The sequence below is a fragment of the Nicotiana sylvestris genome, chromosome 2 (assembly GCF_000393655.2).
Source record: "Nicotiana sylvestris chromosome 2, ASM39365v2, whole genome shotgun sequence".
Taxonomy (NCBI): Eukaryota; Viridiplantae; Streptophyta; class Magnoliopsida; order Solanales; family Solanaceae; genus Nicotiana; species Nicotiana sylvestris.
The window spans coordinates 133,741,821-133,764,093 of record NC_091058.1 but is presented as its reverse complement, the minus strand read 5'-3'; the positions used below and the strand labels follow the sequence as shown (position 1 = coordinate 133,764,093).

Sequence of the window (22,273 nt, the reverse complement as noted above, 5' to 3'; positions counted from 1 at the left end):
CGAGGACCCTTCTCACATGATACTTGTTGCTGGGCACGAGCTTTTTCCACCAATCGAGCAACAGAGGTGGGATGTTTTTTACCATGCCGAACTTGGGGACTTCATGCTTTATTTTCTGCAAACAAATAAAGTTAGCCTTTTCCCCTCCAGATTTGACTATTACACATTAATGATCAACATATTAGTATATTTTCTCCAAGTAATACACATAACGTGACAGTTTCCATTAGGATTGTGGAAATCCCGTCGAACTTTGGACAAGGATTATCTTAGCGGGATATCACGTTAACAACGTTCTAACCAGTACTAGATTTAACATGATGCATGTACATTTGATATTGGAGTAAGGTTTCTAGAATGACCTAGACTGGTACTCTAAAGTGGATAGCTTGATAGGGAAATGTACGGGACCGTCGACTGCACCGCTGATCGAGTAGTCTACCGCAAATAAGCTTTTTCAATTTAAAAGGGTAATTTTTGGAATAGCGCGGACACTAATCAAGTGTCGCTATATTGATAATTGGCACGAGTGAAGTATGATGTGGATCATGCTTTATGTAGATATAATAGCACATTGCAAGTATTTGCATGATAAATATGTACAAAGCGATAAATACAATATTTAGATGAAACATGAAAAACAAATGAAGAAGTTAGTTTTTGAAATATATGCATAAATATGATAAACAAACAAGGGAGTAGGGACGGGAGTGGCATGATATAGCAGTCTAAATAGCAGTTATAGAAAATAAGGGTGGATAGGTAATGTGATGTGCAAGTTATAACAAATTTAAGAAAATAAAGGTGGAGAAGGGAAGGGATGTGCATGTTATAACAGGTTTAAACAAGCAAAAGTGAACGGGAAAGGGATATACATGTAAAATCAAATTTAGAAAATAAATATGGAAAAGGAATGTGTGTTTTATAACAAAGAAAACTAATCCGCATAAGCCAAATTCATTATGGTAACAACCTAAGTATATCCCCAGCAGAGTCGCTATGCTCTCACGCTCCGTTTTCTCGCGAAAGAGAATTTCGACGTCGTGACAACTCCTTTTGAAATGGGAGATAGAGTTATAAAGGAGAAGAATTGTCACCTAACGATTTTAAGGTGCGTTATGACACCTATTATGCAGAAAACTCTATTTGACTAGTTAACATCACCAAAGATCGGGTAAGGTCTCAAATTACCTCAAAGAGAAGGTGTTAGGCACTCTTTGAAGTCCACAATTGTGGGTCACGACCGAACTTAAGATTATGTATATTACAATTAAGCTAAGTGTTCAAATAAACAACGGAAATTCAGAAGTCAAAGAATTTTAGTACAACATGATTAGTACAAATCTTAGTACGGAAACAGGGATGCAACTATAGAAGTATATAACAGAGAGGGGGTCCTAAGTTTTTTAGGCTAAAGGATCACCCCATTCAACATAAATAATATTTCGTAACTCCCTTAAAGTAGGGAGTTACTCATATTATTCAGTGGGTACAAACTATCATCTCCTGCTACCCGATTACTATGTTAAAGTTGTTTACGTAAAGCGTGCTAGGTCAATTCTAAATCGTGCTCTATGCGTGCACTATCCGTCCCATACCTATGGTCTAGGAGGTATTGGACCTCTATTTGGGTGGTTCTAGACCTCACTTAGGCTTCTCAGAAATGTCAAAACTAGGCGACACAAAAAATACATTGGACATCAAATACGGGTAGTTAAGGGCTCAAGTTTGCCTCCACACTTAGGCAACAAATGCATGCAAGACATGTTTTAATTTTAGGAAACTAAGAATTAAGAATCTTAATCCATATAGACATGATTTCTACGTGACAAAGCATCAAAGCATACAAGAAATTTCAAAGGCCAGGCATTGTTTATCTCTAATTGTTTATACGATTTGCATGGTGATTTTAATATTGCAGATTTCCAGTATTTTAACCTACAGACGCTTCGTTTAAGTGATTTACGCTCCAGGTGATAATGAAATCTATTAGGAGAAACTCAAAATTACTCATGAATTTTGACAGTGGCCTAAGTGAAATAATAAACAAAGTTGAGAGGTACAATATTAACAATTACTAAGTTGGATGGTGGTATCCTATAGATAGGATCTCTAACAATTGGCACTTGGATCGATTTTATTGTTATACTTAACCCTATAGACATGTTTTCTAGGTTAATAGGATGATAACAAACGAAACGATTAAAATCCTATAAACATGACTTCTAGTGAACAGTGCGAGACAATAGCAAATGAAGTGATCAAAATCCTATAGACATGAGTTTTAATGAACATGTTGAGGCAAATCGAAAGATAGTTTATTGACATTTATTCCTATAGGTAGGTTTTCTAGTAGCACATAGCAGTAAGAATGGTTGCAACATTTGAATTCATGTTTTCTAGCAGATTATGTGTGTGTTGTGCTCTTTCCCTAATGACATGATTTCTATAGTGCACTTAGTGATCGAACGACACATACAACAAGTGAATCAATGAGTCTTATAGGCATATTATCTATCCCTTTTTCATGAAAACTTTAAGAATCTACCCATTCTCCATTTTAATTAACACCCAATTGTTCATTACAAAATATTACAGGACCAATAATGGATAAGATTACAAATATTAATAAACAATGAAAGTACGCCCACATTAGGCCCAAAAGAAATACCCATCACTGTCTAGGCCTTCACCAATTCTCATGCAGCATACGCAAGTTTCCAAAAAGGAGCCAAATTCGTCAACGCAACCCAGAATCCATAGAAGGGCTTAAAGCCAAATCACACAACCATATTGTCAAGCATTGAATAACGTAAACCAACTAGCTTAGATATTCAGCATATAATAGGAAGAATGGGTTGAGTGGGATAGTTCAGGTTTTAGGGAGTGGCTAAAGACCAAAATCCTAGTGTGTCAGAGTTCACAACGGTCTCAAATGGACCCCGAGCAGTGTTCACACAGGTGGAGTCATGGTGAAGAAAATTCATACTTTAGAGAATCCTGTTGATATGCTGATAAAAGTGGTGACTGCAGTCAAGTTTCAACATTGTTTGGATTTGATCAACATTGTTGAACACTGAAGATTGAAGATGAAGACACAACCAAAATTTGTTATTGAGAGAAAATTGAAGATGTGAAATTTTGCCAAGGTGGAGATTTGTTAAATTCGGTAAATCCCACATCGGTGGTTTAGCCATTTGGTAGGGAATTTTCCCTATAAAAGGAGGCCTAATGTTTAGGATTTAGACACACCTCTCATTTGCCTTCTTATCTTCTTAAGGCATTTGTATCTTCTCTCTTTAGTATTATTTCACTTGTATTTTTGGAGTGGAATAAAATATTGGTTGTGTCCGAGGAAGTAGGCAAAATTGGCCGAACCTCGTAAATTCTGGTGTTCCTTTTATTGTTGCTTTATTGTCTTATTTATTATTTGGTGGCTGTCATAATTTTTGGTATAGTAATTGTGACTCATACACATTATATACATTTGGCTTCCGCAACAATATCAAGACAATATTGACATTAAATTCTTTTCATGGTATTCAAAATTGTCCGTTACTCCTATGTTCTGTTCGTTTCGACCCCGCGCCTTTTTCCGGAGGGCCTTGTATTTATCTACCTTCTAACTTTCAAATACCTGCACCTTATATCTGTCTACCTCCTAACTTTCAAATACCATTGTTTCACCAATTTCGACCAAATATTGACTAAACACCTACGAAGAGATCGCTTTATTTTTCTTTGTGGTGCACCTTGCATCTACCTAGCTCTTGAAGAATGCTAGCGGCTTAGAAAGATGATATTGGTAAAGAAGTTATTTCGCCAAATCGCATTTTTATGTCCCCCGCCATTTTGGGCGCAGCAAAGGGTAGCTAGTTTGTTAGAGGGCACGGGGGTTCCTAAATTTTCCTTTTTATTTACTATTGTCATATTATTTACTTATAGCAAAATATATTTACGCTGTTTAAATTGGAATATCATATACCCAGAGCTAGAATGGTGCTTTTATTCATTTTCACATCTTAAAACCCTCAGAAAACTTATGAGTACTATATAGATAGACAAAAATAAGGGCCTAAAAGCAAATATGAGTGAGATTATTATGATAGGCACCTTCTAATCGCTGGTGAAGATTCTCCCATTTAACAAGAACAAGCATACACTTTCAGCAAATAATAGCGATATTTTAACACTTTACTCGAAAAAGGCAGTTAAACTATTGAAATTTCTTATGTTCGGGCAAGTAAAATGTCAATGTTGAATAAAATCAATTGAAAGGAAAATTATTCACCTTTACTTAGTTATACGTCAAATCTACAATAATAATCATTCACAAAAGTTCTTATGTTTTTGCGGTAATTGTTTAAACGAGATGGACAAACTAGTTAAAGTGATTCATGTTAATTGAGATAAATTAAAGTATGATATGATCAAGTGAAGGAAAGGGAATATTACTAAAAGATCAAAAATCTTTTTTTAGATCTCTTTCCTTTAATTTCTAATATCACCATAATTCTTTTACCTCAATTTTGGATCGTTTATACCAAAATGTTATATTTAGATTTCTTTATTCTTAGGTAATTAATTCCCTCTGTTTGAGGCTTATGAGTGGAAACTTAAAAGCGATGAGTCTAACGCGCTAAGCATTCATGGCCCCAACTCTAATATCTGGATTCTCTGATTCATTGTTGAAGAATATTAATTCTCACGCCAACATTAGAAATATAAGTTATCATAATTGAATTGAACGAGCTCATGAAGCAAAAGATTACTTAATACACATACTCCTAGAAGTTAAAGATTTTGAAGGTGTGCATCCATCTGGGCATCAACCAAAAGATGAAAGCTAGCTATACATGATGTCCGCATTGGTAGTACACATATTCTTGTTCCATATTCAATTTCGTATAAAATAATATTGGTGTTATTTAGTACTACATGTGGGTAGCTCTAGGGTAAGGTCAATAAAGCTTTTGCTTTAAGTCCCAAGAGTCAAAAGCCCCCGAAAGCTTTTTTTTTATTAGTTAAAATTATTTATATTATTAAGGTTTTTTAAGTTAACAAAACATTAGCATTTTGTTTCAATACACTACATTGGTTCTAGTTATTAAATATTTTATAAGTAGATGTGAATATTTGAACAATTTAACTCAAAATTCTAAAATATTAGATAATGTTATACTATGGATACTTAAAAGAAAACTTAAAACCTTGAAAGAAAAATTGTTAAGACCATACAATTTTTTTCTTGGTTATCTAAATTAATCGTGTCTATTTGTCCAACCGTTGTCACATTACTAATGCTATTTCCTTACATCTTCTCATGTTTTGGCTTTAGGCATTCGGTTTTATTGAGCCGCCACTGGTACCACAATCAATACAGGGTTAGCTATGTGATGATTATTTTTTTCTTATATGGTCAACCAAACACTGTATTTATTTTACGCGATTAATTGCTCCAATACACAACCAAACGACCCCAAATGATAAGTTGATCCTAACCAACCTTGACCCTAATCTTAGGTTTGCTAAAAATGATAGGTTACAAAACAAGTCAAAAATTCAAGCCGAATCTGAAGGAATAACTACTCCGGTCTCTCTCTCTCTCACATACACAAAGAAACAACCAATGTTTTCCAACTTCCTCCTAGTCTTGAGGGCCGCTGCATCAGAATCAAATTTGGCCAAGCTTAATTTCAACGTATAATACAGATATACAGGTGTCAAGGACCGGATGGGTTTCGCGAGCTATAAATACATATAATATTGTCTAAAGCAACAAAATATCCACTCAGCTCCAATAAATTACAAACTACTTAAAAGTTTCCGTTTAATTTGTTCTCTATTTCAAAAGCAAATCATACATGGATAATTCTCAGAGCATGGGTTGCCAAGCTGGCCAGGCTAAGGGTCAAGCTCAGGTCAGAATTTTACACTGTTGGTATATATAAATTTCACTCTTTGCTTTTCCGTTGCAACTTCTAATGTAGGTGTAAAATTGTTACATATGTATGTATCAGGAAAAGGGTAATCAGATGATGGAAAAAGCTGGCAGCGCTGCACAGTCTGCCAAGGAAACAATGCAAGAGGTTAATTAATCTGTTGATTTACACATTAAATCAAGTTGAACTATCACGTCTCTCTAATGTGGTGATTGACTCATTCAGAGTTTAACTTATATGCATAGACATCGTGTAATCTGTGTGCTTTGATGTTACTTATAGGCGGGAGAGCAAATGAAGGCCACAGCACAAGGGGCAGCAGATGCAGTTAAAAATGCTACTGGCATGAACAATTAAAACCACGCATCTCACATCGCGGACATCTTTGTTTAACCTTTAGGCTGCTAGCTACCTTTTTTTTCTAAAAAACTTTTTAATTCAGAAACGGGGGGAAGAATCAGTTACTTAGGTTTGAGTATTATTAAGGTGTTTTATGTTTCCGATTTGAAGAAGAGGAGGAAGCTGTGTCAGTGCGATTATGTCATGAATTGCTACCTTCTTTGGTTTTATCTAATAATAATGTTTGATTCTCCTTAATTTCCCAGCTTGATTTACCGCAGTTACAGTATGATCTGTGTCCATAGGACTTCTTTATAAAGAGAATAGAACGAATAATGTTAGGAAATTTAACATGGCTTTGAAGTTATTTGAGGTCTTCAAAATAAGAACAAATTCACATGTTTGATAAGTGACCGGATACATATGCGGATCCAGGATTTAAACTTTATAGGTTCAACTTTTATGGTTTTAGCATTGAACCATTATATTTTTAAAGTTATGGGTTCATATCTACTATTTTTATAATTTTAACGGATTTTTTCATATAACGCATAAAAAATTATGGGTTCAATTGAACCCGTCATCAACATACTACATCCGCCCCTGACTGGATAATGTAATTCAAATATACGTTTTTAGGACTAGGAGAAATGTTATCTGTTTTTTCTTTTTTTAAATCGTCTATGATGAGCACAAAAGAATCACGATATCATTAAAAATAAAGAATTGAACCAGAGGACTATTGCTAGCTTCTTTACCAGCAAAGTCTCTGCAGTATGATTCCATTATAATGTGTGGTTCTTGTTTAATAGCTGCTACGCATCATTGTCATGCTTAAACGATAGAAGTGAGGCATATCTACTAGAAACCAAATCATGATTGTTATTGAAACACAACTCAGTGCTTGTGTTCTGGAAAATTAAATAATATTCCTATGCAATAAATTATACATTAAGAAATGGAAACTCAGAACATGACTAAGCACAGATGGTATATGATAAGTTTAAGATGTATATATGTAGAAGTATGGGGACTAATCTACACTTCTTTGATAGTCGATTAAATGACAAAACCAAAGAAATGTATGTTTAATAAACAATCATTTACAAGCAATATCACACTTATTAATTGGAAAATAACTTCATGAGTCCCAATGGACGGAAATTCATAGCCCTGACCACCTATAGCAAGTCCTTTGGAGTGCGAACTCCATCTTTGAGCAAAAACTTGTTCGTTCTACCACCATCTATCTTGAGATATTGTTCATGGTACTCCTTGTACTTGCGTTTGCTATCCATAAAGTGACGATGAAATTTCATCTTGAAGAATTTTTCCAGATTTAGGGAAACGATTTACAAAAGTGAAGAGTATAAATAAGCAAATGAGGAATTAAGATGTTTCATGCACACGCAAGTATGCGTGGTCGACAGTAATAGCAAGTGAGTCGAGTATTGTTCCCACGAGGACGCGTGATTAATTATCAACTAAATTAAGCAAAATAACTAATCTATTCAAGCGATTTTCAAAGTGTGGTTGTTTAACTAAAACTAATCTAGAATAGTAAACTAAGACATTGAAAGAAAACAACTCGGCAAGCTTAGATACAGATTAAATGAGAGAAAATATTCCAGAGCCATGAGTCACCTAACAATGTTGTTGGGTCTTCCACATAAATTATCTAATTAATTTATCTGGTTTATTGATTGACATGAATAATATTACTCGTAGCATTCGACCGAAGTACTACTCGCCTATTCAAGCTAACTTAATGCTTATATTTCTATGAAATTAGAATTAACAAGGACACATTAATAATTCCTGTATAGTAACCAAACAAAGCGATTAGGTATAAGTCTATCATAACCGCGGATCTGTTCCCGCTACTTAGATTCAAGATCTTGCTCTACTCAACTCTATATGCAATTTGGATTCTCACCTTCGAGTTCAATCCTAGATTCGTAGAACGTTGCTGCCTAATTTTTACATTCATCTCATTTCCATTTGCTGATTTGTTTCATAATTACCTAGAGTATTTGAATTGTAAAGCTAGCCATAAAGTATAATTTATTTTCGGGAAATCTTGTTTATTTGCATGCTAAATCACTTGCTTGTTTTTCCCAATGCCAGCTCAAGGGTAAGGCATCCAAGCAATTGCTTTAGGCCCAAAGTTTAGGGGACCTATTTTTTACTAGTAGTAATTCTAAGAATTAAGAATTTTTTAAAAAAGCTGAATATTTTAAAGTAAAAAATAATAAATTTTTAATAGAAAAAGAAAAGAAAACTTTGATTACTTTGTCACTGATCTCGACCATAGAGATTTGAATAATCTGAAGCGTGAAAAGTATGTATAATTTTTATTTAGTGGGAAATTTTGAGATCACTAGGTGATAAGAATATGAGAAAAGTTACTTTGATGGATAGTTTAGACTTATTTTTCCAATTAAAAGCATTAAAGGAAATACTATAAGTAGAAATAATGCCCTAATCGATATACTCAATCAGCTAACAAGATTTGAAAAGGTAAGACTTGATTCTTTTTCAAATATCTATATTCCTTATCGAATAATGTTCCTTTAACAGTTGCATTTGCGGGAAGAAGTTTATTAAATTTTAATGTAGTACAACCTTACCTAGGATCAATAATGTCTCAAGATAAATTAAAATGGATTAGCTATATTACTAAGCGAAAAAAAATTATTAGAATAAATTGATTATAAACAAAATACTAATAACTTTGCGTCTCAAAAAGTAAGGAAAATAGACTTAAACTAAAAATATATAAGATTTTTTTTTAAAAAAAAAAAGGCCCTCAGCAAGATTTGGTTTTAGGGCACCAACAATGTGGAGCCGCCCTAGTTTTTCCACTTCCAAATATATGTCTTTGTTATGATAAAAATCAAAATATGGTAGATGTCTACTCTTCCTCCATGATCTTTCTCTCAAATGTTCAATGACATATTCCATGACATATTTTCTTCACTTTTCATGCCTATATAAAGGCCTTGTAATAGATAGAAAAATACACACAATTTAAGAAGAAAATCTCTTCCTTTCTCTCTATCTCTATTTCTTGTTCATGTTTTACTAAATTGTCTTTATTTCTTGTTCATGTTTTACTAAATTACTTTTATTTCATAATACGTTATTAGCACGAGTCTCTAACTAATTGTATATATATATCTACAAATTTTTTTCTACATCCGGAAAGATTACAATTAGAAGCCATACATATCATCACATGGTTAAATGTAAAGAGAAACTACATATCGTAAGTAATGAAATGTAAGAAGGTATGATTATCTTATACTTGTCATTCCTTTAAAATCACATATGCACACAACTTCGTACTACACCTGTATTGCATAAACACATATTAATATTACATCTTTTATATCACATGAATGGAATAAAATTTTCGAAGTTCTATATATGAAAATCATAGTAGCAGTTAATTGTTGATATGATACATGTCATGGTAACCAAGGATATTTTATATAAATTGTCCTATGCATATTTATGTGTTAACTATCTTCAATCCGTCCTGCCGCTTTAAACATTTTCTTTTACTTGGATGGATATTTTTTTCCTTTTGGATTTTTACACTTGCATATAGTACCAAAAAAAAGGAATAAAAAATAAAATAAAATAGGTCATACTGATTAAAAGCATAAATCATCTTGAAGAAAACAAGAAATACTTCACATCTTTATCTAGGTTGATTAATTACTTATTTGAAGTTTGGAAAACAAACCAGCTATTGAGAAAATATACTTCATAATTTATGTCGTATCATTTGAAAGCAAACAATGATTAGTATGACTACTAGAAGAGGTATTTTTGAGTATCCATAACCTACTTGATGTTTGCTACTGACTTACCATTTTCAAGTATTTTATATGAATGATGCACAAGCTACAACTGGTAAGTTGTTACCTATAATGTCACTTTTCAGGTAATATAAATGCTGAATTTATGTATTAGTACTATATATGTGTTGTTACCTATATGATATACTTTTGATAAATTTATTCACTAATTGCTTGGTTGAATTGAGTGAAGGGAAGTCATGGCGTTAAATCAAATCCAATAGGTAGGGTATACCCCGAAAACAACAATATTTTTGAGAGAGACTCAATAAATATTATGACAATGATTTTATGATCCTTTTAAACTCTAATAGAATTTAGAAGAAATATTCTGACTACAAACAATTGTATTTCATATAGATGCTACAAATAATTAATAAAGCTTTACGCTGATTTGAGATTTGTACACTTATTTAAGAAAGCAAATTTGATTTGCTAAGTTGCAAATTAGTTGTGTATAACTTTCTTGGCATGTGATTGAAATTAAGGCTTGAGAATGAATCTCAATATTGTTTAGCCTATTATGCCATTACTTGAGGATAAGACATCGGGATCAAGTCCTGATGCTCCATAATGATAAGAGTTGGGTTTGAGTCCCAATTTATTATGGCCTAACATGCCTTTATATTGGTAAGACATTGGGTTTGGGTCCCAATGTACCATATTGATGATATAATGATGACTAAAGAAAAATAATATATTTTTCATGAAAAGGCATGAAAATTGTCCCACTTGATTTGCTCTATTCTTGAAGTGAATGTGACAACAATGCATAATAAGTTTCAATGAAGACAAGTGGTTGAACAATGAACGTGAGCATTCCAAATATCAAAATAATAATAATCATCACTATGATTATAAAAGGAGAACAATAAGGGTTCTCAAAATAGTCCTTCAAAATGTGAAGGTAATGTTTACCATCAAATTGGTATGAAAATATGTCGCTGATTATGATCCATTCCTTGAAGAGAATGTGACTTATGATAAGCATTGAGAATACAAACCCATTCCTAAAGTTGAATGTGGCAATATGTGATAAAAGCAATGAATAAAGACATGCAATTCATTATTATATGAATACCACACAACTCACCTCTAAGGAAGGTTTGAGTAAACTAAAGAGAATAAATATTATTGTGTGGTTACATGAATATGTCATTGGTCGCGTACATGTGATATGCCAAATATTATTTTGCCATGCTTTATAAAAGTTATTAAAGGCAAAATTAAAGCAAGAAATGATTTTGCTTATGATGATTTTGACCATGACAATTTATTATGATATAATTTTCTCCGTGAAGGAGACATTTACCATATGAATGGTATGATAAAAGATCTTGTAGTACAAAAGTTGTTAAGAACTCCGGAAAAACTAATTTGTTACTACCCGGATGAATAAACTTATTCATGACATTGATATTGTAAAGTCTCAAAAGAAACTTTTTGAGTTTCAAATATATAAGTCAAAGTGATTGGCATATTGAGACTATAAATGAAAGGAAGATTGAATATCTTCATATTTCTATAATCATACCGGGTAAATATGAAAGGTTACCCGATCTTCTTTCTATTTGTACTACACAAATATAAGCATGATGCTGGAATCATATGCCACAAGTAAACTAGAGATTTACTAAAATAAATATTAATTGGCATGACCGGTTGACCATATCGGTTCAATTATGATGCGAAAAATTAATTAAGAATTACATTGACACATATTGAAGAATAGAAGATTCTTCAAGAATTCTCTTGTGCTGCTTATTCTCATGATATACCAGTTAAAGGTTGGGATTGAATCCTTTGATTTCTTGAAGGAATAAAAGGTGATATATATATATGGGCCCAGTCACCTGCCATGTGGATCGTTTACTATTATATGATTTTAATAGATGCATCTATTTTATGGTCACATGTGCATTTGTTATCAACTTGCAGTTTGGTTTTTGCAAGATTGCTTGCTCAAATTATTAGAGCACAATTCCAGAATATAAATTATGATGATTTATCTTAATAATATTGGTTTAAATCCAAGTTGGTTTAGCAGAAATTGTATGCCTCCAATTATAGCTAAATCATTGGTTATGATAACATAACTCCCACAAAACGAAATTTGGTATGAGATTTATTATTTAATATACAACAGCACTTGTACGCATCTAGCCAAGTTATAAAAATTTCTCCCTATCACAATCGGTTCAGGGTCAGGAACCAAATAATTTCTATATAGAAATATGGATGTGCTATATGATTTAATTATGCCACCAAAATGCACAAAGATGAGTTCCCAAAGATGGTTGGGAAATGTGTTGGTGATCCCAACATTAGGGGGAGAAAATGGGCAGCTGAGAAAGTGATACGTGAAATGAATTATTATGAATACATATAGATCCTCGTACAAGAAAATATAAACTTGAAGTTCAAGTGATAATTCATTTACAAATTATTGCCAGACGCATTTGCTGACCCAAAGCTAAATGTCATATTTCAGCTGCTAATGCTCCAAATAGAATAAAGTCCATGAGGGACAGAGTCTATGGCACGCATGAAGTGTAACAGACCAATCGGTTCCAAAGATAAAACTCCTTGAAGAAGGAGAGGGGCAAATATTCAAAATGGTCATAATAAGGAGGCAAGTGCCCTAGAAGAGCACCACGACATAACACTTCATAAGACCTCATGTGAAAGGCTCAGGTACCTGAAAATAATGAGATAAAGAGATCTCAATAAGTTATGTCTTTATTGTGTAATAATTGAACCGATATAAAATGATCGTCGACGATACTTTTAACATAATGTAGCGCTCAATATTATTAATATTGACGAGGATCTTGAGCTCAAATCTGTCATGAAATTTGGACAGATAAAAGATTGGCCAAATAAAAAATACGCAATGAAATTGACTTCACTTGAAAAATGTGAAGTTGGACGGATAGTCCAACACCTGAAAGTATAAAGTCAATTGAGGTATAAATGTGTTCTTGTGCGAAAGGTTCAAGTCGATAGACATAAAGACGACTTGTGGCACAAGAAAATTAGTAAATATCCTCACATTGATTATATGGAGACATGTTCTCTTATAGTGGATATAGTCACTTCAGGTTTTAATCTGGCAATATATGAAAAACTTGATATGCGTATAGTGGATATCATTGAAAGATTTAAATTGTCTTGGAGCATATTAAGGTTTCCAAGAAATTTATTAAATAAAGCTTCAAAAATCCTTATACGGATTGAAACAATCAGGGCGCATGTGGTATAATCGCCCGAGAGAGTACTTGTTGAAAGAAGGGTATAAAATTCAATTTGTCCTTGTGTCCTTATAAAAGGATATGGATTTGAATTTGTTATAATCGCCATGTATGTTGATGATTCAAATATCATTAGAACTCTCAGAGAGCTTCCTAAAGCAGTAGACTGTTTAAAGAAAGAATTTGAAATGAAAGATCTTGGAAAGACAAAATTTTGTCTTGGTCTACAAATTGAATATATGAAAGATGAAATTTTTGTCCTTCAATCAGCATACACTAAAAAGATTTTAAAGAGCTTCTATGTGGATAAAGCACATCCATTAAGTACTCCGATGGTTGTGAGATTACTCGATATAAATAAAGATCCACTCCGACCTCATGAAAATAATGAAAAGCTTCTTGGTCCTAAAGTATCATATCTTAATGCAATTGGTGCGCTAATATATCTTGCTAACACTATAAGGCATGACATAACTTTTTCAGTTAATGTCTTAGCAAGATATAGCCCAGCTCAAGGAGAAATTGGAATAAAATCAAGCACATATTGCATTATCTAAGGGGGATTACCGATGTGGGCTTATTTTATGGCAATGATTGCAATACCGATCTTGTTGGTTATGTCGATGTGGAGTATTTATCTGACAAACACAAGGCTTGATCTCAAACATGTTATGTGTTTACATGTGTGATACTGTCATATCTTGGCGATCGACTAAGCAATCAATCGTGGGTACTTCTTCTAATCATACTGAGATAATTGCTATTCATGAAGCAAGTTCAGAATGTGTATGGTTGAGGTCTACTATACATCTTATTCGAGACAAATGTAGTTTGAAGTGTGATAAACTACCCACAGTTTTGTATGAATAAAATACAACATGCATAGCCCAATTAAGGGAGGATTCATAAAGGAGTTAGGAAAAAACACATTTCACCTAAATTATTGTTCACACATGATCTTCAAAAGAATGGTGATATTAATGTGCAACGGATCTGTTCAAGTGATAATATGGCTGATTTGTTCACCAAATATCTACCGGCGTCAACCTTCAAGAAACTAGTGTACAAGATTGGGATACGAAGGCTCAACGATGTGAACTGATGATCTCATCAGGGGGAGTTAATACGCGTTGTACTCTTTTTCCCTTACAAGGTTTTGTCCCATTGGGTTTTCCTTGAAAGGTTTTTAACGAGGCAACCAAAAGGCATATTTCTAAATACGTGTACTCTTTTTCCTTCATTAGGATTTTTTTCCATAGGGTTTTTTCCTAATAAGGTTTTAACGAAGCACATTATTTATCGACATCCAAGGGGGAGTGTTATGATAAAAATCAAAATATGGTGGATGTCTACTCTTCCTCCATGATCTTTCTCTCAAATGTTCAATGACATATTCCATGACATATTTTCTTCACTTTTCATGCCTATATAAAAGCCTTGTAATAGATAGAAAAATACACACAATTTAAGAAGAAAATCTCTTCATTTCTCTCTATCTCTATTTCTTGTTCATGTTTTACTAAATTGTCTTTATTTCTTGTTCATGTTTTACTAAATTGCTTTTATTTCATAATAGTCTTCAGATTTTCTGCAGTTGTAGATCTGTCGTTTTTTATCTTGTTCTGGACTTTTCTTGTGACTAGCTAGTCTTAATTTTTTTGTCCCTATGGTTTAAACAGGTAGGATTGAATGGTCTAATGGAGCCTAAGGGTGGGAAGAAGAAGTCTAGCAGTAGTAAATCCCTATTGTACGTACGAAGCTCCCCTTGGTTACACTATTGAGGACGTTCGACCACACGGTGGAATCAAGAAATTCAGATCTGCTGCTTACTCCAACGTGAGTTTACCTCTTACTTTTCGCATTCCAAAGTTGTTTGTGAATCTGGTGCAGCCAATTTACGCTAACTGTTTGTTCTGTTCCATTTTTCTCAAATGCAGCGCGTGCGCGAGCCATGAGATTTCTCGTGCTGTACTGTTACTGTACTTCTAGTTTAGATTTTTAGTCGTCTCAGCTTTTTCTTTATCCACATCCTAAGCACTTGTTCTACCAAGGCAAGATGGCCTTGCCAGTCTCGGCTATTGGATTTGAAGGTTATGAAAAGCGACATGAGATTTTCCTTGTTTGACTTAGGAATCTTTGATGGAAGAAATTCTAACACCAGCTGAACGCACCATTATGTCATCTTTGGCAAATGATGAAGTGGATTCTTATGTCCTTTCAGAGTCTAGCCTCTTTGTGTACCCTTACAAGATCATAATCAAAACTTATGGCAACTACCAACTGCTTTTGTCAATCCCGCCCATCCTGAAGTTAGCTGATGCACTTAATTTGAGAGTGAAAAAAATAATGCAAACTCGTGGATGTTTTTTCTTTTCCGGGGCTCAGCCATATCCACATCGCTATTTTTCTGAAGTAGTTGTGCTCGCCAGCTATTTTGGTAAACTTGCTTCAGGTGGCAACGCTTATGTGATAGAATTGCATGTGTATTCATCTTCAGCTGTCTCTGCAGATAATTCGAATCCAATTTATACATTGGAGATGTGCATGACTAGTTTGGATAGGAAGGAGGCGTCTGCATTTTTCAAGTCTCAATATGTAATTTTTGAGAAATGAGATTGATGTCAACGAGTACTTAAGAATAAAGGTGGGGACTTTATTGATCTGATTGATGAATATTTAAGGGTTTGGATAATCTCTACTCTTGAACAGCTAAAAGTACACTAGTGTATAATTTCATATAGACTGATTATCATTAGCGCGTCTCAAAACTTACATTATCTAGATTCAAACATCACATAGCACTCTGTGAACAAACAAGATGTGTCAAACAAACTAAGAATGTTCTTATTTCATAGGTTATAGTTCTTGGAATCCTAATGTCATACCTAGATTGAGTTAGCGATGATTCTCTTTTATAGTTTTTACTAGATTTATATGGTGTTCAGTCTGCGTTCATACTTGTTACAATCAAACGATGTTCATTTTGCAGCTACACAACTTAGTCTCCATCTGTTACTCATTTGTCATTTTTTACACATGACTCATTTGTCAAAGATAATATTTCCAGGCTGTGAACTTTGGAAGCAGCACAGTTACTCTTAAAATCCCTATTGGTGGATTGAAGCAGAACTCACTGCAGTCCTTTGGGGCAACAACACTACATTAACATCTAGCAAAGTGATGGATGAGAATTCTTTCGAAGATCCTAAGAAGGTACAGAAGTGTCCCATTTCATATACTTGACCTAAACAGAGAGTCTTATTTCCTTTAATTTGATGATTGCTTTCCTTGAAATCTTATTATATTATTTTATGCAGGTGTCGCCAATTGAAACTACGGTCGAAAAAGTTAGCGGGAACATGGGTGTTCTACTCTCACCGCAATCTTTCACTTCATTTGATTTGTTAAGAAAATCCATGAGCAATAGGATTGCAACAACTGTTGCTGTAACGATCTGGCCGGTCATCTTAAGAATTTACACCTAATCCCCTATTATATGCTTTCTCCGTATTTATTTATGCTATTTTGAATTGCCGTGATGTTCGGTTTTGAATTTCGGAGAGTTTTGGGACACTTAGTCCCTAAATGAGAGCTTAAGTGTTAGAAATTTGACCGTAGTCGGAACAGTGTGAAGACGGCCTCGGAATGGAAGGCCGATGGTTCTATTAGCTCCTTTGGGTGATTTCGGGCTTAGGGGCGTGAACGAATTGTTTTGGAGGTCGGTAGCTAATTTAGGCTTGAAATGCCAAAAGTCGAAATTTTGAAGTTTCCGGATCGATAGTGAGATTTTGATCCAAGGGTTGGAATGGAATTCCGGAAGTTGGAGTAGCTTCGTAGTGTTGAATGTGACGTGTGTACAAACTTTCAGGTCATTCGGTCGAGGTTTGATAGCCTTTTTGATCGAAAGCGTATTTTTAGAGTTTTGGAGTTCTTAGACTTGAATCCGTGGTTGATTCGTTGTTTCGATGTTGTTTTAGGTGTTTTAAGGATTTGGTATAAGTTTGGGCAATGGTATTAAACTTGTTTGTGCTTTCGGTTGAGGTTCCGGGGGCCTCGGGATGATTTCGGATGGTTGACGGAAGGATTTGGAAGTGGTTTGAAGCAGCTGAAGCTGCTGATATCTGTCATAACCGCACCTGCGGTTGGGTCCCGCAGGTGCGGAATCAGGCTGAGTTAGTGATTGTCGCAGATGCAACCACTATTTGGCAAAAGCGGGACTGTAGATGCGATCCCAGGGCCGCAGAAGCGGATTAACTAGGCAGAAACATATAAACACTTGCCTTCGCAAAATTTAGCCATTTTTCACCTCTTTTCAAACGGGAAGAAGCTTGGGAAGCATTTTTCAAGAGGTATTTTCAGAGAATTTCATAGGGGTAAGGTCATTGGTCCCTAAACTCGTTATTGGAATGATTTTTATCAATTTAAACATGAAAAATTAAGGAAAATCAGTGGTAAATTAGGAGGGGGGGGTTAGGGCTTGACTAATTAGAGACCTTTGAGTGATGATTTGAGGGACTATTTGAGGTTCGATTTTGGTACTTTTGGTATGACTGAACTCGTGCGAGTGCGGGAATTCTGGAAATATCAATTTTACCCAATTCCGAGACGTGGGCTCGAGGGGCGTTTTGGTCATTTTACCTAATTTCGCGTATTAGCTTAGAATTTCTTTGTAGAATCAGTTATTTGAAGTGTTATTTATATTATAAAATTGAATTGAATAGATTTGGGCCATTTGGAGTCGAGTACTCATAGCAAGAGCGTGGTTTCAGTTTGATTTGAGCTGGTTCGAGGTAAGTGGCTTGCCTAACCTTGTGTGGGGGACCTCCCCCTTAGGATTTGGTATTATTGATAATTGAAATGTCTTGTACGTGAGGTGATGAGTGCGTACTTGTGCTAATTATTGGAAATCCAGTTTTCGTTAAATAATTACTAGTATGTTTCCTTTCCTGTTTTTATTACTTACACTATTAAGTGTGTTGTTAGCTTACAAAAGCATGTCTAAATGATTTAATTGCTTTATTCACTCAAACTGCATTATTCCTGTTGCTACTGTGTATTTACATTGGGACTACGAATGTGGTATTCCGGTAGCTCCCCCTTGTCTGTTTAAATTTGGGACTACGAATTTGGGATTCCGGTAGATCCCCCTATACAGTTATATGGAACTACAGGACTGCACCTGGTAGACTCCCCCAGTACTGGGTATTTACATTTAGGACTACGGAATGAGATTTCGGTAGATACCCGCGCACTATGAGTTGGACTACGGGACGGTATCCCAGGAGACCTATTGGATATGTATATTTGGGACTACAAGATGGTATCTTGGAAGATCCCCGATTGTTATTATTTGGTGCTGAGCTGTATTTCTTTGTGTTTACTTTGCCTCTGTAATAGGTGTTACTGTCCTTTATATCTTGTGTTACTTTTACTGCTGTACTTATTTATACTGTGATGTCCTACACTGTCAAACTTTATATTTTATTTAACCTCAGTAGGGCCCTAACTTTCCTCGTCACTACCCGACCGAGGTTAGACTTGGCACTTACTAAGTACCGCTATGGTGTACTCAAGCCCTTTCTGTGTATGTTTTTCATGTGTAGATCCAGGTACTTTGACTCAGACTTACCATCCTTGAGGCGAGGTGACCCCTTCGGAGACTTCAAGGTAAATCTGTCATGTCCGTAGACCGAGGAGTCTCTCTCCATTCTCTCTTGTAGTTACAGCCCTTCTATGTTTACTTTGTTTTAGACTATTCCGGAGTTAGAGCACTATGTAGTATCCTTAGCTTATGATTTCATGGGTTTCCGGGTTTTGGGAGAAAGTATTAGTGTTTGAGAGTTAATATTGTGTATGCCGAGCGGCACTTTTAAACGTTGTGTTATTACTCTATTTCTATTTTAGATTGTTTTATTTCTGTAAATTGGTTTATCTTTCGCATTTTAGGCTTACCTAGTCGTAGAGACTAGGTGCCGTCACGATGGTTCATGGAGGGCGAACCGGGATCTTGACAAGTTGGTATCAGGGATCTAGGTTCATAGTAGTCATGAATCACAAGCCAGTTTATTAGAGCCTTGCTGATCGGTACGGAGACGTCTCTACTTATCTACGAGAGGCTATGTAACCGTTAAGAAAATTCCACTTCATTTGATTTCCTTGTCGTACGATATTTTGACATCACAATTCTAAACTTCTGTCTTCTATTCTCTCACAGATAGTGAGGACACGTACTACCCGAGATGATCAGGCACCTGCACCCCCTACTGTATCCGTCAGAGGTTGGGACCGGGGTAGAGGCCGAGGATGCGCACATAGTGCAGCCAAAGTACCTACGCGAGCTGCTACCGAGGTACCTCCAGCAGTTCCAGCCGGAGTCCAGGCACCTGACACGCCTACTGCTACTACTACTCCAACACTTCAGGAGACTTCTGCAGTTCATGATCATGTACACTATTTTGGCTCAGGCAAGGTTGCTTCCCCTTGCTGCAACCACATCTCAGGCCGGGAGAGGAGCACATGCTCCCATCGCCCGCACTCCAGAGTAGCGAGTGCATGTTGATCAGGTCCTAGAGATTATTCCTATACCGCTTGCAGTGCCAATTCAGCCAGAGGACACAGCAGCGGCTTCAGAGCATGAGCAGCGGAGACTTGAGAGGTTCAAGAAGTATGATCCTCCGGTGTTCAGTGGGTTAGCATCAAATGATGCCTTGGGATTTCTAGAGGAGTGTCACCGTATCCTCCGCACTATGGGTATATCAGGATTGAGTGAGGTTTCTTTCACTACCTTCCAGCTTCGAGGAGCCGCCTATGAGTGGTGGTGCACCTATGAGCTAGACAGTCCTGACGAGGCTGCTTCACTGACTTGGACCCAGTTTTTAGATACGTTTCTAAGAGAGTTTGTTCCTCAGAGCCTCATGGATGCATGGCGCACAGAGTTTGAGCATTTGCGCCAGGGTGCTATGACTGTTTCAGAGTATGCTGTCCGTTACACTTGCTTGGATAGACATGCCCCAGCCTTGGTTTCTACTGTTCATGAGAAGGTTCACCGGTTTATTGAGGGGTTTATTACCAGCATCAGGTCTAGCATGGCTCGTGAGTTGGATATGGATATTTCTTATCAGCAGGTGGTGAGCATTGCTAGGAGAATTGAGGGTATACATTCTAGGGAGAGAGAGGAGAGAGACGCCAAAAGGTCTCGAGAGTCGGGCCATTACTTGGGTGCCCGTGCCCCAACTGCAGGTCGTCATGGTAGGGGTCACATGAGTTGCCTTGTTCATTCAGTTCTTCCAGCATCCAGTGGTATTCCAACTACTCCTAGACCTCATGAGCCTTATTATGTACCTCCGGTTTCTAGTGCGCCTCCTGCGTGGGGTGCTTTTTCAGAGGTCAGTCCAACAGACTTGGCTCGAGCTAGTCACAGCCGCCACGTCCTCCTAGAGCTTGTTTTGAGTGTGGTGCCACACACCATATGGTGAGGGATTGCCCCAGACTTGGGAGGGGTGCACCTCCACAGACTTCTCAGCCACAGCGTGCCCCCAGAGTTCTCAGGCTACGGTTACAGCTCCAGTTGCTACCCCACCTGCTCAGCCAGCTAGAGGTAGAGGTCGGGGAGGTAGAGGTCTCCCTAGAGGGGGAGGCCAGGCCAGATACTATGCCCTTCCTTCCCGTACAGAGGCTGTTTCCTCCGATTCTGTCATTAGAGGTATTATACTGGTTTGTCACAGAGATACATCGGTTCTATTCGATCTAGGCTCCACTTACTCTTATGTGTCTTCATATTTTGCTCCGCATTTGGGTGTACCTTGGGATTCTTTAAGTTCCCCTATTTATGTTTCTACTCCTATAGGAGATTCTCTTGTGGTGGACCGCGTTTATCGATCGTGTTTGGTTGCTCTTAGTGGTTTTGAGACTAGAGCCGATTTATTGTTGCTCAGCATGGTAGATTTTGATATTATCTTGGGCATGGACTAGTTGTCGCCCCATTATGCTATTCTTGATTGTCACGCCAAAACCGTGATGCTAGCTATGCCAGGTGTACCGCATGTTGAGTGGAGGGGTACTTTAGATCACACTCCAAGTAGAGTTATTTCTTTCCTTAAGGCTCAACGTATGGTTGAGAAGGGGTGTGACACATATTTAGCTTATGTGAGAGATGTCAGTATTGATACCCCTTCAGTTGATTCAGTTCCAGTAGTACGGGATTTTCCTGATGTGTTCCAACTGATCTTCTAGGCATGCCAATAGAGATATTGATTTTGGCATTGATCTATTGTCGCACACTCAGCCCATTTCTATTCCTCTGTATCATATGGCCCCTCCTGAGTTGAAGGAGTTGAAGGATCAGTTACAGGAATTGCTTGATAAGGGTTTTATTTGGCCCAGTGTATCACCTTGGGGTGCTTCTGTCTTGTTTGTGAAGAAAAAGGATGGTTCTATGCGTATGTGTATTGATTATCGCTAGTTGAACAAGGTTACAGTGAAGAACCGTTATCCTTTGCCTCGTATTGATGATCTGTTTGACCAACTTCAGGGTGCACGGGTGTTTTCTAAGATTGACTTGCGCTTAGGTTACCATCAGTTGAAGATTTGAGAGCCAGATATCCCGAAGACTGCTTTCAAGATTCGGTATGGTCATTACGAGTTCCTTGTCATGTCATTTCGGCTGACCAATGCTCCAGCAGCCTTTATGCATTTGATGCACAGTGTGTTCCGGCTGTATCTTAAATCATTTGTCATTGTCTTTATTGATGATATTCTGGTGTATTCCCGGAGTCGAGAAGATCATGAGTAACACCTAAGGACTGTGCTCCAGACTCTAAGAGAGAAGAAGTTATACGCTAAGTTCTCAAAATGTTAATTTTGGTTAGATTCCGTG

The 22,273-nt window shown here is 36.3% G+C and overlaps 1 protein-coding gene and 1 long non-coding RNA gene across 2 annotated transcripts; both read left to right on the top strand.

The window, feature by feature from the left end:
* Positions 1–5,786: 5,786 nt before the first annotated feature.
* LOC104248998 (uncharacterized) lies at positions 5,787–6,539 on the top strand. Its single transcript, XR_011405116.1, has 3 exons — positions 5,787–5,921; positions 6,021–6,089; positions 6,225–6,539. It is a non-coding gene; the product is annotated as an uncharacterized lncRNA (long non-coding RNA).
* An 8,998-nt stretch (positions 6,540–15,537) lies between these two features.
* On the top strand, positions 15,538–16,564 carry LOC104249001 (S-adenosylmethionine decarboxylase proenzyme-like). The gene is made up of 2 exons (XM_009805361.2): positions 15,538–15,993; positions 16,466–16,564. The coding sequence occupies exons 1-2, from the start codon at positions 15,538–15,540 to the stop codon at positions 16,562–16,564; spliced, it is 555 nt and encodes a 184-aa protein (XP_009803663.2).
* Positions 16,565–22,273: the final 5,709 nt, after the last annotated feature.